The sequence below is a fragment of the Danio rerio genome, chromosome 21 (assembly GCF_052040795.2).
Source record: "Danio rerio strain M-AB ecotype USA chromosome 21, GRCz13ab, whole genome shotgun sequence".
In the NCBI taxonomy this organism is placed as follows: domain Eukaryota; kingdom Metazoa; phylum Chordata; class Actinopteri; order Cypriniformes; family Danionidae; genus Danio; species Danio rerio.
The window spans coordinates 35,774,966-35,792,594 of record NC_141041.1 but is presented as its reverse complement, the minus strand read 5'-3'; the positions used below and the strand labels follow the sequence as shown (position 1 = coordinate 35,792,594).

The following is a 17,629-nucleotide window of genomic DNA, read 5'->3' as shown; positions in this document are numbered from 1 at the left end:
AACGCTTTTGTAAAAAAAAATGTTTTGATTAAATGTTTAAAATAAAATTGTGTTGTAACAGGGAGAACCTGGTGAAGCAGTAAAAGGAGAAAAGGGGGATGCTGGAGAGAGAGGTCCACCTGGACAGAGGGTAAGTTTTACTGCAAAATGATAAGCAGAAACCTATTAAAAAACTGGAGCACTAAAATTCTGTTTGTTGCGCATAGGGTCTTCAAGGCTTTCCAGGATCTAATGGATTGGTAGGCCTGCCAGGTGCAAAAGGTGAAAAGGTCAGTGTTTTGTGTACCAGAGTTAAAGAAAATAGTAACACATGGCATGTTCTGAGATCTGACTTTTTTTCTCATTGTGGTTTGAATTCTAGGGAAAACAAGGTGAACCAGGATTAGATGTAAGTGATCAATGTGCTGTGAGTTATTTAAGTTTATAAAGTAATTTCTTACTTAACATGGCTGTCCTGTGACAGGGTTTCCCAGGGCTTCAAGGAGAAAAGGGAGACAGAGGAGACAAGGGGGAGAAGGTTAGCGAAAAAATGCTTATTTTCCAATCATTTCTATATGTGTATAATACTGTTTGGCTATACATGTATATATGATATTTTGTTTATATATAAAATCAGAGCCTGGCTTTTTTGCATACCTTTCTTCTGTGTACTTCTTTATGGCTCCATGCAGGGCGAGAGAGGCTCAATAGGAAAGAAAGGTCTAAAAGGACAGAAGGGAGAGCAGGGACCTCCAGGGCTTGATCAGCCTTGTCCTGTGGTATGTTATGAAACTGTTTGGAAAGATAAATGCAATGTGCTTTTCTACACCTTTTAATGTGTATGGCAAAAGATCACACTGTGTGCACGTGTTCGAAGAGTTTACTATAGCTAGGATTTGACATGCATGGGTTTCACTGACAGGACACCAATGGGTTTAAAGTACATGGTGGGGAGGCAAAGGCCCCATCAGATGCCCCCTGCCCTTTGGTACAGTATTATTATTTGTGTTTGTGTGTGGTCACATCATATGCTTTTTCCATCCTTACTGTGGATCCTTGTCTTCAACCATGAGATCTGATTTAGGGTGCTTTCACACCTACACTTTAGTTTCGGAACGTATCTCGTTTGCCCAGTTAGTGCGGTTCGTTTGGCATATGTGAACAGGGCAATCGCGCTCTGTTCTGCGCCAAAGTAATCGCTCCGAGATCGCTTGAATGAGGTCGTCTCGGCTCGATTGAAACGAACCCTGGAGCGGTTCGATTACAGTGAGAAAGCAATCCGATCTGAGCGCGGTAATATCACAGTGTTTTATAGATATGTAATACGCATACGGCGATATGAAGAGAGAATTATAAGTAGGGCGGGAAGTTTCGTGAGTCTCTGGATGCCCGCAAACGAGAGATAATCTCTAACTAATCTCGCATCTCCCTCCCGGTCCTCAAATAGGCTACGTCGCGCACCCTTCTCACCCCTCCCCACCACATCTCTCCTCAGACACATCGCGCGCGCACCCTGTCAATCACCATCAAACCCCCACCTCTCCTGAAAGCTTAGTGGGACGCTGCAAAATAAACCCTGACAATCTGACCAATGTGAGGAGAGTTTACTCGCCTGGGACTTGTTCTCTTTTGGTCCGATTAGAAACTTTGTAATGTGAAAGCGAACTGCTCCAAGAGCAAAGAGCAACAATGTAACAATTGTAATCTCTGTTTCGGAACAACTGAATTGATTCACAGGTGTGAAAGCACCCTTAGATGGCAAGGCATAGACCAGCTTCAAAACTACAAATGTAGTTTGTACAAATGTACTGAATTTTATATCTATGCAAAGTGTTCATTGGTGAAATCAACATTTTGTCAACCATAAACATATTTTTAAAGAGTATAATTTGTAAATCATTTTGTACCAAAGGTTATTAAACTGAAGCAAACCTGCATATGCAATACAGTCTAAAAAAATGTTTAAAGTTAAAATTATTTGCTATTTGTTTTCAGTAAATATACCAACGTAGATATATCTGGCCCTAGTGCTTAGTTAAACCACTTAAGTCTATTCAGCAATATTTTGAATAAGGGGAAACAGTCACTAGTTATGTTTCCATCCAATTATTTTATGCGCATTTTGGATATGAGCATAAAAAACGATTGATGGAAAGGCCAAGATACACATACATTTTGAAAATGTGCATTAAAATGTATGCGCATAACTGAGTTGGATAAACGTTTTATTTGATTTTTAAAAAATGCACATATATTACGTTGTAAACACTTTTACCATACAAATTCCAATATCTGCGTTAAAGAAATGTCATGTGATTTTGTTAAAAGAGATCATGTGGTGATAAAAATGTGTGTGAATGGACAAACAGCAGGCTGACGACACTGTAAAACTGAAATGTTGTTTTGGTCATTCTAAAACGATGTAACCATTTCAGTATTAGTTAGGGATACACCGATATGGATTTTTTGGCTGATATCCATAACCGATAATCTTCAGACTTGGAGGCCAATAGCCGATATGTATAGGCCAATAATGATAAATATTTCAAAATGTTATATTTTTATACAGCAAACTTCATAAAAGATTGAACTACTCTTATGAACTGGATAATCTATACACAAAACAAAAAAGCTATAATTTCAAAATTGCAAGGTGAATATATAGACCTATATTCACGATTTTACAAAAATCAGCATGCAAAAAATACATTATTTCTTTTTCTTCACATAGCAAATTAGCATACAACTTGACTGTTGCATAAAAATAACAGGTTAAATAACAAAATGGGATTTAATAAACAAGCAAGTTAAATATATTTTAAATAAAATAAAAGATCTAAGGACTAAAACCAGTTAAAATTGTCTTGAATAAAACGTGTTACATTAATGTACATATATGTCATGTGCAAAAAAAAAGCCTTTTTAAAGGTGTTTTGACAGTTTAGAGCAACAATACAAGCGAAAAGCTAAATATAGATTGTATTACTTTAGAAAGTGCAGCACAGATTCATCCTATTTGGCGCTTTACATTCTTTTGAACACATGTAGCTGCTGCTTGTCAATCAGACAACGCTTCTATGTTCGTTCTTGCTGTCAATTGCGGGGAAAAAAATCTATGAAAAGTTTCGATAAACCGCTGTGAGTTTCACTCAACTCAAACACAGAGCATAATATGTGTGCGGTGACAGCTCTCACGTGTGCTCGTTATAATCAATATGAATATTCCAATCAAACTAAATACAATCAAACATCAACAACACATGGCAAGCAGTACGTTGATAATAACAAATAATCATATTAGATTACAAACAACCCAACGAGTGGTTTAGCACATGTGCATCACTGCTGTTATCTTTTACACATGTAATATTTTTTCCTGAGGCGATTTAAAGCAAAATACACAACGACACTCCATCAAACATATCTACAATGATAAGGAACATGGTTACTTACTGAGTTATTAACGCACAGCGATAACACATAAAGATAGGACGGACTTTGATGGAATAAACAGTGTGAGGAGAGCTCCATTATAGTGCACTGAACAAGTCTAAACAAGTTCCGCCCACGCATGCGCGAGACAGGCAGGTCTTTACAATTACGTAATTTATCGGCTTGAAGATATGGGCCTAATTTAGAAATCGGATTGATAACGATTATCTTACAAATAGCATTTATCGGCCGATAACGATATGGCTGCCGATGTATCGTGCATTCCCTAGTATTAGTGTTATTGCATTACTAATTACCTTCAGAATCAAGAGCGTCTGTGCTCCACATCTCGCGCCTTCTAACGCCGCCACGTGTTCATTACATTTTGGCATTTGTCTTCTGAGGCGCAAGTTGTTTATTAAATAAAAAAAAAAAATCACGCAGCGTCTCTTACTGCAGCAAATTATTTTTTATCTTCACTGTTGATTTTTGGCACCAGTTTATCAGGAAGTGACGATTTTGTTCTCTTTAAGTCATTGGATTGCATCGCTGCTTTATTTGAATATTTTCCAGTTTTGCGAATAAATTTTATTTGCATTTTTGGTTGGAAACATAGCTAACGATCCCCAATTCAAATTTTAGTGCAAGTGTTCTTATCAAATCTATGCCTTGCCATATACAAATCAAGGTCACATGGGAAAAATAAATCAACCCACCTGGGTTTTTGATTTTGTCCATCTGAGCTGTCCGTCACAGCTGATGATGTGAACATGATGTGTCCTGTGGTTCACATTTATACTTACTGCCAAAGGTGTTCCTCTGTGGGTTAGTGTACTTCCTTTTAGTCTCACGTAATCATTGGTGGCAGGTTTCATGTGTGATCACCTCATTCCTCCTCCTCACTCCATCAGGAGCAGCTGTTTAACAAATCATTGATTTCCTTCTTTTATTGACAGGGTCGAGATGGACTGCCCATACCAGAATGCTGGCATAAGGTATAATCATATATGAAAACTGAGATCGGTTTTTCCATCATATTTGTCATAACAGTGGTGATATTGCAGTATGACTGCAGTGACTGCTTTCTGTGCGTGTCTTCTAACAATTTTCTCCTATGGCTCTCTTGCAGTAATGACTAACCTGGAGCATGGAGTTTGTATATATTGATATATATATATATATATAAATATTTTTTTTTGCAAGTAACATTTGCTTTTTCTTCCTGTTTTAGTCATCTCTTATTTAATAAATTGGTTTTCAAACAGGAGCCCCCTGCAAAAATAATATCTGTATCGCTGCATTAACAAAAGAGGGGCTTTTTCACTGCCACAATAACAAGTTTAGAAAAGCAATCAAGACAGAATCATAAAGTAGGTGCTGAGACTGATATTAAAACGAGACATGAACTCTATGCTTGTGGATGCACAGAGAATGCTGCTGCTATCCTTATGGAGAGAATGGGTCTTAAACCAAAATAACCCTGAACTTTCTAACAGACTGATCAATGTATCTACAAATGATGACTTCTTCACTGGCTGTCTTTTATTCCTGGGCACCATTTGAAACAATCAACCCCATCTATTCTTCATTAAATGTTTGCTTTAAAAGGAAGGGGCTTCAGGGCAAGCCAAGCCCCCATCTCAGCCCTAAAGGAACACTGAATGGACTACATGGAAGGAGTATGCTTTGCCAAAGTTCAACTGGATGTTTCAAATGAAAGTGCTCGCCTGTAATACAGGGAGGAATGCGATGTGGACGTTGCACTGGATTTGTAGTGGTGTACATATGGACAAATCTGTACTCAGGAAACTCTATTCACTTGGTCGATAGGAAATGACAATGAAAAAATATTTTGTTCCATTTGTCAGTAAATAATACACCAGTGGAGTGGATGAAAAACTATAATAACTGATATGTAAAGTTGTTGTCGTAAGTCTTGTCTGTTTATATGAACCCTCACACTGACTAATACTTTGATCTTTTATTCATTGTTTTTGTGAGGGATTGTCTGCATCTTACTTGTGCATTATATGAAGTTTGTGTAAATAAAATTGATCATTTTTACATTTTAAAGGTTTACTGTGTATATAACTATGTATAAAATCTATTTTTTTTCCTCGCTTATTTTTTAAAATTGCTTTCAAAATGTGTTGTTGCTTTCACACAAAATAGATTTCACACTGTGCTCAACAATTTTTAAACATACATCAATGCAAATGTTTCTATCTTCACAAGTTTCATGTGTTGCTGCCGAATGTTTCAGAATTTAAATGAGAAAGTTCTTATGTACAGTATACTACAAATAAATCATGCAGACATCTCAAAGTACTTCTACTGCCCTCTTGAGTACTGAGATGTGTTACTGCAACAGTAACATAAATTCTGTATATTTAGACCACACATTTCAAACGGAGTTAACATATATGGCCATAAAATCTTGTTTACATGCATTTAAAGTATTTTTATGGCCATGGTGCAAAAACACCAGGTAAAATTGATTTCTCTAAAACAGAAAATGCTTATACAGTTAAAACTGTGGCTTATTACAAATACTGCATCATGTGTACCCACAAATCACTACAGAGTATATACAGAAATCCGAGAGTGAAATACACACAATATAGACTTTTTCCATTCATTTTAAGACCTTATAACCACTGTTACATGTACCACCTTTCTAGGGGTTTTGAGAAAAAGTACAACAAAAAATTAAGATAAATAAAGATATCAAATTTAATTTGTTTGAATACATAATAATAATAATAATAAATCCATGTTTAATAATGTGCGTGAATAATCTCCTTTTTTTCTATCCCAGCATACTTTCACTTAAGATATAAAAATGTTGTCTTTTATACATTGTTTATCAGAGTCAGTCTTTTTTTTTTCATTTTCTGGAAGGGTAAACAAAAAGAGAAATACTTAAATAAAATTTTTATAAAAAAATAAATAAAAACTTGTTTGGCCAAAATCATCAGGAGAGGGTGAGGCCAAAATAACAAACAAAACAAAAGCTTTCTAAATAGACAATAAGTCTGATTTTTCTAATTGCAAAAAAAAAAAACTCAAATCAATGACAATGTTCTCTCCTCACTCCCTTACTAAACCCAAACAGGAGAACACTTAAAAGGGGATAAACACTAAATAAATTGGCACCCTACACGACTTACTTTAACTCTTTCACTTAAAGTTACAAGTCTCTCTTATTTATGCTACAATCTCACAATTTTATGTTTTAAATATCACACTATATCACTGGAATAGCGAAAAAACAAGGAATTTCTCTGCGCTTTGCTGCTCTGTCTCTTTATAGAGTGGAGGAACTATGACACCAATTTGTATGCAAAAACCCGGAAGCGAGTTAGCATTTTAGCACTTCCAGTTCCCTCGTCCCAAAATCAATTGGTTTTTTGAATGGGGTTTCAGTAAAATCGCTTAAATAAGGTTCGTGGCTGGCACAAACTCAAGATACTTTCACGTTTTGTTCTACGACAAAACAAAAAAAAAACACATCAGTTACATTACACTCTTGATTTTTTAAATTGGTTGCGCTTCTTTAAAAAGATGGTTGCTATCAAGTTGCTAAATGGGACTACAGGTGGCATGGGAGACATTACACGTCATCGAGCTGAACTGGTCTAGAGCGCAGCTCGCTTGCGTTGGACATTTGGATTTGTCTGTGATTTAAGTATTTTCATGAATAGTATTTTATAGTTTGTAGTATTATTCTAACTGGAATTCAGATTGTATGTAGATAATTCCTTCACTTGTAAAGGCTGTCGAGAAAGATTTATTTGTTGATCTTTTATTTTAATAAACAATATTATGAAGATACTGCTTACCTGTGCAGCATTTCTCTGTCCTGCTCTCAGTAATGCAAACGTGTGAATAAATGTGTAAAAATACATATGATATAACTGTCATTTTAACATGATCAAGTGATTTTGCGTCTGTTTTTTTTTCATCTGAACACATTTAACTCTGTCATAACTGCAATATTTATACTCCTCTATAAAATGTACAGCATATGTGACTGTATGGGCTGCTTCTCGCTGTACTTCGTGACAAAAAAAGGAAAATTGAATGTTGCTCTGTGTCCATGATGGAACTTGCAGGCATTTAAAAGACTTGTTCCTCACGCCTCATTTCTGTCGTCTTTTTTGGAAGCAGGCTGTGTGCACGCGAGCGATACATTTATTTAAATGAGTCTTATGATAATACTCCGTAGGCACATTTATACATACAGTTTTAAAACTTTAAGAACAACCGTAAAGCAAAACAGATGTATTTTCCACGTTAAAACTATCCAAAATGCACGTACAGTAGGTCTGTGTGCATTTGCGTATATATATGTTTATATATAGCGTGGATTATAATAACAGAGAGATTAAATGTTTGTCACGAACCATATTTCTAAAAATAAGCTTGAAAAGTTGCCTGCGCAGGGTGGTGCTGATGTCATAGGCGAGCGCCCCGAGGGCACTGTAGTCCGTTGATAGCCTAATGTTAGCTTTTCAATTCTTGCATTTGCATTCAAGATCCAAAGTGCTCAAAGTTGTATTTTTGTGTGAGGATTATCCGGTTGGACAAAACGTGTAAGTGTAATGAACAGTGTTTGAACAGAGCTTATTATTCGCAATCTTCGAAAAGTTTATGGGAAAATCCTATAGGCATTTTATCGAGGGAACCAGTTTTATGCTAGCAGCCGATTCGCCTACAAAGTGACGTCATAGGTCCTCCACTCTATAAAGCCTGGACGCTCTATCAACAGAAACAGATCCGACTTGCTCTGATTGGAAGCATGTGCGACTGGTTTGGAGCGCTGCTCAATGAGAGAGAGAGACAGAGAGATAAATAAAACAAAATGGGAGAACAATAAACTGCCACTCACACCAACAACTTATCACCCAAATACATCATAGGATTTAACACCACTTTAAGTTTCAACCGGAAACACTGGCAGGATTTTAACTTACTAAAACATTATTGATATACTAAAAACAAATGTATTAAATCTAGCTTATTCAGCAAGTTGGCGTCTATAGAACTGCAGAAATAAAGGTGTTTGCATTGGTTACTGCAGTAAACGAAGCAGCATGGTGTCAAATATAGCAGGATATTATTGATTTTATATACTGCACATCATCCTGATATTTGAAGATTTAAATGCTTTTTAGCAAGGTAATACATTTTATATAACATTTCATTATGTATTATGCATTTCATTAATGTATGGTTGTATGCTAAGGTTTACCTGAATTAAGACTTTGTGAGACCACCCTGCACTAATCGTGAATACAATGTGTTTCAGGTCTTTGTAACCTATAGACATAGGGCCGTTACTCAACAGTTTTGACCACCAGCTTTCCGTAGTGTAGTGGTTCTCATGTTTGCCACAAGACCGGGCCAGTTGCACGTTGGTGTAGATTGCTGTCTAGCCAATAGGAACGACCGTAGGCGAGACAAGTAAAATTCACAACATTATGAGTTCGAATCCAGTCTCGGCCACAAATAATATAAAACGAACTTGTACTTGCTTTTCATCTAGACACACTTAAAGTATAATTAACATAAAATAAATGATCGTTTTGCACAAAGATACAATAAATCTTGCAACAATTAAGCTTGTGTCATTAATTATTCATATAAATGAATGATAACAAGAATTTATTTATTCATTCATTTACTGTGTCGGATTTATGAAATGTGATCTAAATATGTATTTGGAATATAACATAGCAGTGGTTCTTAAACTTTTTTTAATCAAGTACCACTTCAGAAAAAAATTGTCTCTCCAAGTACCACCAAAATTAGCAGCATTGAAATACAGTAGCGTAGTAGGCCCAGTAAAGCAGCTACAACTCTGCAAAGTTAAAAACATGTGGCAGATTCCCTCAGAAATATAGGCTATATGTCATATATGGCAAATTATATACATTATTTTTGATAAATTTTGAAATGTGTGTAGCATGTACATGACATATTTCATTCCTCCGCGTACCACTAGAAGGAAGCCTGCGTACCACTAGTGGTACACGTGTTTATTGCTTTGAGAATATGCTGTTAAATGCTCTATATTAATGAATCGTTCATTCAAGAGATATTCTTTATACATACATATATAAATATATATATATATATATATATACACACACACACACACACACACACACACACACACACACACACACACACACACACACACACACACACACACACACACACACACACACACATATATATATATATATATATATATATATATATATATATATATATATATATATATATATATATATACAGTTAAAGTCAGAATTATTAGAATTAGAATTATTAGCCCCCTGTTTATTTTTTTCCCATTTTCTGTTTACTGGAGAGAATTTTCATTTCTAAACATAATAACTTTAATAACTCATTTTTATTAACTGATTTATTTTATCATTGCCATGATGACAGTAAATAATACTTTTCTAGTTATTTTTCAAGACTTAAAGTGACATTAACTAGACAGGTTAGAGTAATTAGGCAAGTCGTTGTATAACGATAGTTTGTTCTGTAGACTATCAAAAAAAAAAAAAAAAAAACGCCTAAAGGAGCTAATAATTTTTTTTCCATAAAATGATGTTTAAAAAATTAAAACCTGCTTTTATTCCTGTCGAAATAAAACTAATAAGACTGCTCCAGAAGCAAAAATATTATCAGACAAAGTGTGTCTTTGCTATATTAAACAGCAGTTAAGAAATATAAAAAAATGGGCTATACATATATATATATATATATATATATATATATATATATATATATATATATATATATATATATATATATATATATATATATATATATATATATATATATATATATATTGCTCAGTATACCCTTCACAGATCTCTCTTTTAAATTAACATTTTCTTTAACAAAAAACTGAAAAATCACAGTCCAAAAAAAAAATAAATGTACAGCCAAATTAAAATATGGCAGAAAAATATTACATACAATTTTAATATCAGGAAATAAAAATAAAGAAACAAAGAAAATATAAATATAAAAATTGAGCTGAAATTTTGTGTGTGTGTGTGTTATACTGGTTGTTTATATATATATATATATATATATATATATATATATATATATATATATATATATATATATATATATATATATATATATATATATATATAATCACTGATCAGTGTATACAATACATAGAAAATAAATCTTATCTTAGAAATCTCGTTGATCCTTTGAAGCACACTTTAATCTTGCCAGGGAAGAACACTTTCCCTTTTATCTTGCTTTGCCATAAACAAAAAGCAATTATTGTTTATGATGTGTTGCATTATTTAAAAAATATATGTAAATTGAAATTCAAATGATTTCATTTTTTTAAGAAAACAAATAATGTAACTGGTAATCTAAAATAATGTAATTATTATTTTTTCTTATATCAATAAATAAATTTATCTAAATTTAATAAATAAATTAATACAAATAAATAATTTAATAAATAAAATAAATCAATATGTAATTTAATTTCAATAAAATTTCAACATGAATAAGATTTTACAATATTAAATTTTGTATTCTATTAATAATCTGTTTTTATAATAATTTTAATACTACTAGTACTAAACAGAACACTTTTTTGCCATCTTTTATTTTTAGTAATTTATAAGTGTGTGTGTGTGTGTGTGTGTGTGTGTGTGTGTGTGTGTGTGTGTGTGTGTGTGTGTGTGCGTGCGTGCGTGCGTGCTATAGATTATTAATTACATGTACTACATCCTACTGCACTGTTAACACACAGTATATATTTTATTTAGTATTTATTCTATTATAAACATGTTAAGAACGCAATACGAAAATAAAATTGAAACATTAAACTTTACTAACAAAAATACTTATAAAATAACAGCTGTAGTTTTTAAATAAACAATTAATGCAACTTTTTTAAACAAAGATTGTAATAGATAATAATTAAATAATGAATGTATCAATGAAATCATCAATAAATGAATTAATCTAAATGTATCAATAAATAAATGTACATTTATTTAGCAAAATCCTCTGAAAACAAAACAGGTATTATTATGCAGTTCAATTTCCATTTTATTTCAACATTTAATATTTCTCAATATCTCATTTCACATTCTATTGTTGTTTAATAATAATCTATGTTTTCATAATGCAATATTATTTATATATTATACCATATTTATACTTATATATTTACCTTTTCTGTTTGATCACATTAGTTTAAACAGCAAACACCATATGCAAAGTTTGTGTTAAGATGGTTTAGACAGTAATTATTTGTTATACAACACAAAACTTTTTTTTTTACCTGACAATTCAGTAAACATACCTTTCCTATTGTCAACACTGGGCTTTTTAAATTCCCCGGCACGGAAATGACGAAACAGCGCCAAAAATCTACGTGTGGCCAAAAGTATATTGCATCGGTAGTGTTAAGCACTACCATAGAGAATGAATGGGAAAAGTTAAGGAAAGTAAAGCTTACCAGGATTTTATAAACTATTCGCAGATTTAAATCAGGAAAACTTAAGCATACAACCATACATTGCATAATGAAAAATTATAAAAATGTATTACCTTGCAAAAAAGCATTTAAATACCACCTGCACTAATTGTGAATAAATTGTTTCAGGTCTCTGTAACTAAAGGACATAGTACCATTACTCAACAGCCCTGAACACCAGTTTCCGTAGTGTAGTGGTTATTACGACATAGTACCATTACTCAACAACCCTGACCACCAGTTTCCGTAGTGTAGTGGTTATCACGTTCGCCTCACACGCGAAAGGTCCCCGGTTCGAAACCGGGCGGAAACAACCTTTAGTTTTGCACTATTGGAAATCTGTTGTAACCTCAAGTGTGTAATAGAATACCAGAGGCTATACAGTTTCAGGATTGCAGCTACGGGGCTGCATTTTAGCAGGGTTCCCAATTATCAAATTCTCGGACTTTTCCTTGATTTTCACCAAGAGCCCATTTCTACAACAATTTAGATGAAGAGACTACAATGATTACAAAATAGAAAAAATACATGTGATAAAAATGATACATATTTTAGTTTACAAAAGCTATCTAATCAACATAAAACAAGCTGCTGTTGTTCTTATACATTAATAATATAATAAATAGTGTTAAAATAAAAGCAATAATTAAATGTTTAATATGATAATACATATAACTTAATGGTTATTTACTTATGCTTTTGAAAAAAATCTCCCTCTATATATAGTATTTTTTGAAACACGACATTTATCTTTTCTGTCATCTACCTTTTAACGTGGAGTTTTAACACCCCATCTGATTAAAGTCACTACAAGTTGATAAGCATGAAAGGAATAAAATGGAGCTGAAAAATAGCCTGACCACAGTAATAGACGTAAAACAATATTCTAAATATTGAATAATGGGAACTAAAATATACTGTGCTAAACTAAAACCCCTGATATTCCATGACAATACCCTGACCTTTTTAAAGTTCCATGATATCGCAGAAATAACATGAGCCGTGGGAACCCTGGGTTAAGGAGCTTGTATGTGTGTGTGTGGTTACGTTTAGAACACAGTTTATCAAGAAGTACTTTCGCAGCGTTTCCGTAGTGTAGTGGTTATCACGTTCGCCTAACACGCGAAAGGTCCCCGGTTCGAAACCGGGCGGAAACAACTTATTCTTATTAAGTTACTTGTTGACCTAACATTTTATAAATAATTTGTTCAATTAAATATGCTGCCTAAAAATTGGTGAACATGTTAACAAAACCTAGGCATGTACCACATATCTTCTTACCTATCTATAACAAAAACAATCAACACAGTGTTATGACATTATAAAGTATATATATATATATATATATATATATATATATATATATATATATATATATATATATATATATATATATATATATATATATAAACAAATTACTCGAATGTCTAGTTTTGTAATAATTGTGTAACGGTTGTATTCTCCTTAAGAACAACGTACAGTATTCAAAACAAAAACACATTCTTAACTAGGACTTTTATCCGTGTTGGGCTGGGACTTTTATACTGAAATCAACTCTGGCTGTTGCAGAACAAGAACTTCAACCCTCGTTTTCAAATACATGCTGAAGGCTTCACACTTGACACGCATTTTATCCAAAATATGCCTGGTTTTAACTACGGGGGTGATCAGGTAATTATCAAATGATTTTAAACGACGTGTGCGTGATGTTAATTTTAGCTTTAGTATTTGATCTGTAGAGATTAATCTGCATCTTTGTACAACGCTAATAAAGTCATATCCAATTCCTACATAAATGTTTCCTCGAAAGACTTGTATTTAACAGTAATCTGTATTCGTTTAGTTAGTTTAGTTTAATTTTGTGGCTGTAATATCTTTCTGCTATATTTAGATTCTGATAACGCATGTTTTGAGGAACTCTTTGTCATTCTACATTTGATTAAGGCATATTTTAAAACATGGTAAGTGCTTAAGTATTTCAATATATAATAATAATATATGACATTGATGATAGTCCTGTGTACTGGATCAGATAAAACAGCTGACGCGAACTAAATCGGAACTCAGCCGCATGAACTGCGTAAAAGTGCGCAGCGATGATGCGCCAGAAGGTTTGTCTTTGTTTGGGTTAAGTGCTGCTGTTTACACTGAACGGATGGGATAGAGATTCTCTGCTCTACATAACATAAACAAATGTCAGTGTTAAAGCGCGTATGGTTTACAGATCATATCGGACGCAGGCCTAATTTGACAGCAGGAGGCTAGCCGTTCCAAGAGGCTTTAAGGACTGAGTGGCGCATTTGAAATAGAGGTCTTTGCTCCAGGATATGATAGCTGTAGGCACACTGAAATGAGTATCAGAGATAAAGAGCTCAGCATACATTTTGAACCCGGCCACGTTGAGCTTGTCCAGGTAAGACTCTTGGTCCATTTTAAGGAAGTGCCTTCCATGGTTTGCAAGCCAAAACAACTTAGTTTATTTCAAATGAATGTCTCATGTTCCAAGCAGGCTTGGCTTGTTTAATGTTTTGTAATGCAAAAAATATTTACAAATGCTATGCTATGCCTATGACATACTTTTATTTTAAATGTTGATTGTGACAGAAGCGCAGATAAACGCAAACCTGTCTCAAGTCTGCCAAGTCTTCAAACTAGATAAATACGAACAATTTGATCTCAATACAGCAAAATGAACGAAACAATTAGTTAGCATGATGTTTAACATTGGCCTATTAAAACAACAGTGACATACTGCTGTATGCTCAGTGGCATTACATTTTAACCCGCTGTAGGTTAATCATATTAACAAGATTGTAAGCGTCTACAATTATGCAAGTCAGTGTTCTCTACTGTTTGCTTGAGAGGAGATTAAAACAAATGGAAATTTGTGGAAAATAAAGTCGAGCTAATGTAATTTAAGACGCATCTCTAACTAGAGCAAGTTATCTTTGGTAATAATGTTATACAAATGCAAAGAGGGACTGTGAACATCTATAATGAGATAAGTTTAAAATCCACCCAGCTGTAGTTCCACTAAATGTCCTGAGGGTGGCGCTTAATCTTTTGCGCCGTAGCCTGCACACAGAAGCAAGTTGTTGTTTTTTGTAGACTGAGGCTGCAGGTTTTAAGCGATTTTCTATTAAATAACATTTATATTTTATTTTAAATGGTTATAAAAACCAATTGGTTAAAAAACAATTTCACAATTGTGTACTTTGAGCTTAACGTATAGAAATATGTGTAAGCAGCCATTTACAACAACACAAAATTGCAAATATTAACCCATACCGAAAAAGTCATATAAAAAGGTCTAAATAGTGTACTCAGTTGACTTTCTAAAAGAAATAACAAACAAAACAAATTAATTTAACAAGATTAACTCTTTCCAATATCAGCATATGTGCAATTTACCTCAATAAAGCAAGCGAAGTTCCAACGTCTGAGGTAAGTTGTATTTACCGTTTTTCACGCGCTCCACTTAACTTCAACTTCAGAAACATAGTCAATCACCACTACGACAGCTAGTTTGATAAATGTATAAAAAAAACTGTGTAATATTTTACCTTTTTTGCTTGTCTTGATGCCTGCCTACAGCCATTGTGTTTCCATCGCCATTAGACACCAATTAATGTAATCGACCAATGATGTTGTAAAGGCGTGTTCAGATTCTTTCACAAGCGGCTTTCATTGGTTCTCAGTCTTGTCAATCAAATTTGACCTGAGATCTTCTATGTGTTTTTTTTTCTACATGTAACGGGCTCTATGCACAGCTAGAGTTTTTAAATAAGATAATTAACAGGGAATACATAAAACATTGATTTGTGCTAATATTGTGTAACCTGAATACAAATTCTACATATTAATTGTACATCTAGTAACACAAATGATACAAGGGATAAGGAAAAAAAAGTACATGAAAGAAAAACAGATAATTAAAGAAAGCAAAATATAAATGTATATCAAAATAAATAAAACATAAATATCTCAAACTATACTTCGATTATTTGGAATGTTACATAGGCGTACCAAAAGGGATCTGATAACTTAAAGGTAATGATTATAATAATATTATTTTTTCAGCAGTTGAATTGTTTTAGCAGCTTTTGCGATAGGCAGACAAATTCATAATAAAGTTTCAAGTCAATGCAAAATGTTCTAAAATTAGACAAACACTGAATAACTTAACATTTGTGAAGATGGAAAAGGCAGCAAAAAAGCGTTAAAATTTTTAACATTTTGTTCATTTCCTTACAATCTGACTCCCAAAACAATAAATTAATTTTCTTAAAGTTAAAAAGTTTTTTGTAAGCTGATCGGACAAGCCAAGATCAATTCTTTCTACAATATTGCATTCTAAAAATAAATGCGCTCTTGTTTTCAGATTAGAATTACAGAATGTGCATCGCCAAGAATTGTTTATATTAAATTTAGCCAGTAAAGAATTACAGGGATAGTGATTATGAAGGATTTTTAAATAAAGTTCTTTTATCTTATTAGCCACTAAAAACTTATTAATACCAGGCCAAATTTTAATGGTGGACAGAACCGGGTTATTTAATTTCCACTTATCAAGCTTTTGGGTACAAGCTAGACTTATTAGCATAATTTCTTCTAACGTACCAATTATTACATTAAATATCAGCAATTTCCACCCCTCCAATATCTAATTTGGGCATTTCACATTTTAAGTCTGTATAAGCACAGGTTCTAGTCAGATGTAATAGTTTTGGAGAAATAGATTTTATAACCCAATATACTCTGGGCGAAATATCCATTCCATAAAATGAAGAAACTCAAAGAGCAAACGTTACCTTGGGTTTTTAATAAATAAAAACTATTCCTCTGTCCACCCATAATTTGATAAAAATTGAATTTTTACTCTGCAGTACATTCCAATTATTCCATATTATAGATTTGTGAGGGGGAAAATTGTGGCAGAAGCTTACTTGCTTCCAAAGCTTGTTTGTGAAAATTGGCAAGTTTTATAGGGAGTTTATTAAAGCTAAAATCACAGGCTAATAAAAAATTTAGACCTCCACAATTATCAAATATAAATTTAGGAATGTAAAACCATAACAAATTAGGGTCAGCATTCAGGCAACGTTTAATTCACCCAATTTTAAAAACCTCATCAAAAGTAGGAAAGTCTAAAGCATTTACCCCTCCCTCTAAAATATTTCTTACCAATGTCTTTCTTTTAACATATTCAGTCTTGTTTTTCCACTAGAATTTAAATAACATAGAATCAATAGATGAACATGCTTTCTAGTCATGAAAGAGAGAGCAGGGTAAACAATGAAATACCCTCGGCTTTCGTCAATAACACACGACCATAAATAGTTACATTTCTTTGTAGCCAGCAGTTGAAAATGGACATTTGAATTCATTTAGAAAAGTTATTGGTAATTCTATCAGAGGTACTTTTACTTATTACAATGCCAAGATATTTTACTGAACTTTTTACATCAATACCTTCTTATCCTATCTTATTCTATCTTAAGAACCAGCATACAGTTTTATTATACAACAAATCACTTCACATTCCTTAACAAGAAGGATTAAATAAAAAATAAAAGAAATAAAATAAAAAAACAGAGGACAGGGTACATAATTATCAAATTACATGTCGATATATTACACACATTTTCCAATTTTACTGTAGTTATTAATAAAAGTTATTAA

At 33.1% G+C, this 17,629-nt stretch overlaps 2 protein-coding genes, 1 long non-coding RNA gene and 2 other non-coding genes across 15 annotated transcripts in view; 4 read left to right on the top strand and 1 right to left on the bottom strand.

The window, feature by feature from the left end:
- Window positions 1-5,484, top strand: part of col23a1b (collagen type XXIII alpha 1 chain b) — a 197,577-nt gene extending 192,093 nt beyond the window's left edge. For 6 of the 9 annotated variants that reach the window (XM_087301575.1, XM_087301573.1, XM_087301580.1 and 3 more), the window contains 7 exons: window positions 62-130; window positions 207-269; window positions 362-388; window positions 464-517; window positions 672-758; window positions 4,368-4,406; window positions 5,020-5,484. In XM_087301575.1, the coding sequence (XP_087157701.1) occupies window positions 62-130; window positions 207-269; window positions 362-388; window positions 464-517; window positions 672-758; window positions 4,368-4,406; window positions 5,020-5,061 (381 nt within the window). In that variant the 3' untranslated portion in view covers window positions 5,062-5,484. Of the gene's footprint in view, window positions 1-61; window positions 131-206; window positions 270-361; window positions 389-463; window positions 518-671; window positions 759-4,367; window positions 4,407-4,907 lie in introns of all 9 variants that reach the window. The other 3 variants (XM_087301578.1, XM_087301579.1, XM_087301574.1) reach the window with 1 other exon arrangement.
- On the bottom strand, window positions 61-15,568 carry LOC100333843 (uncharacterized). The gene is made up of 5 exons (XR_015520456.1): window positions 15,511-15,568; window positions 4,215-4,328; window positions 637-771; window positions 441-475; window positions 61-140 (listed from the first exon to the last, which is right to left on the bottom strand). It is a non-coding gene; the product is annotated as an uncharacterized LOC100333843 (long non-coding RNA).
- Window positions 12,188-12,260, top strand: trnav-cac (transfer RNA valine (anticodon CAC)). Its single transcript has one exon. It is a non-coding gene; the product is annotated as a tRNA-Val (tRNA).
- On the top strand, window positions 13,032-13,104 carry trnav-aac (transfer RNA valine (anticodon AAC)). The gene has a single exon. It is a non-coding gene; the product is annotated as a tRNA-Val (tRNA).
- mat2b (methionine adenosyltransferase 2 non-catalytic beta subunit methionine) overlaps window positions 13,480-17,629 on the top strand; it is a 16,828-nt gene continuing 12,678 nt past the window's right edge. Inside the window, exons 1-2 of one of the 3 annotated variants that reach the window (XM_087299641.1) lie at window positions 13,513-13,618; window positions 14,172-14,360. In XM_087299641.1, the coding sequence (XP_087155767.1) occupies window positions 14,298-14,360 (63 nt within the window). In that variant the 5' untranslated portion in view covers window positions 13,513-13,618; window positions 14,172-14,297. 3 annotated transcript variants of the gene reach the window in all.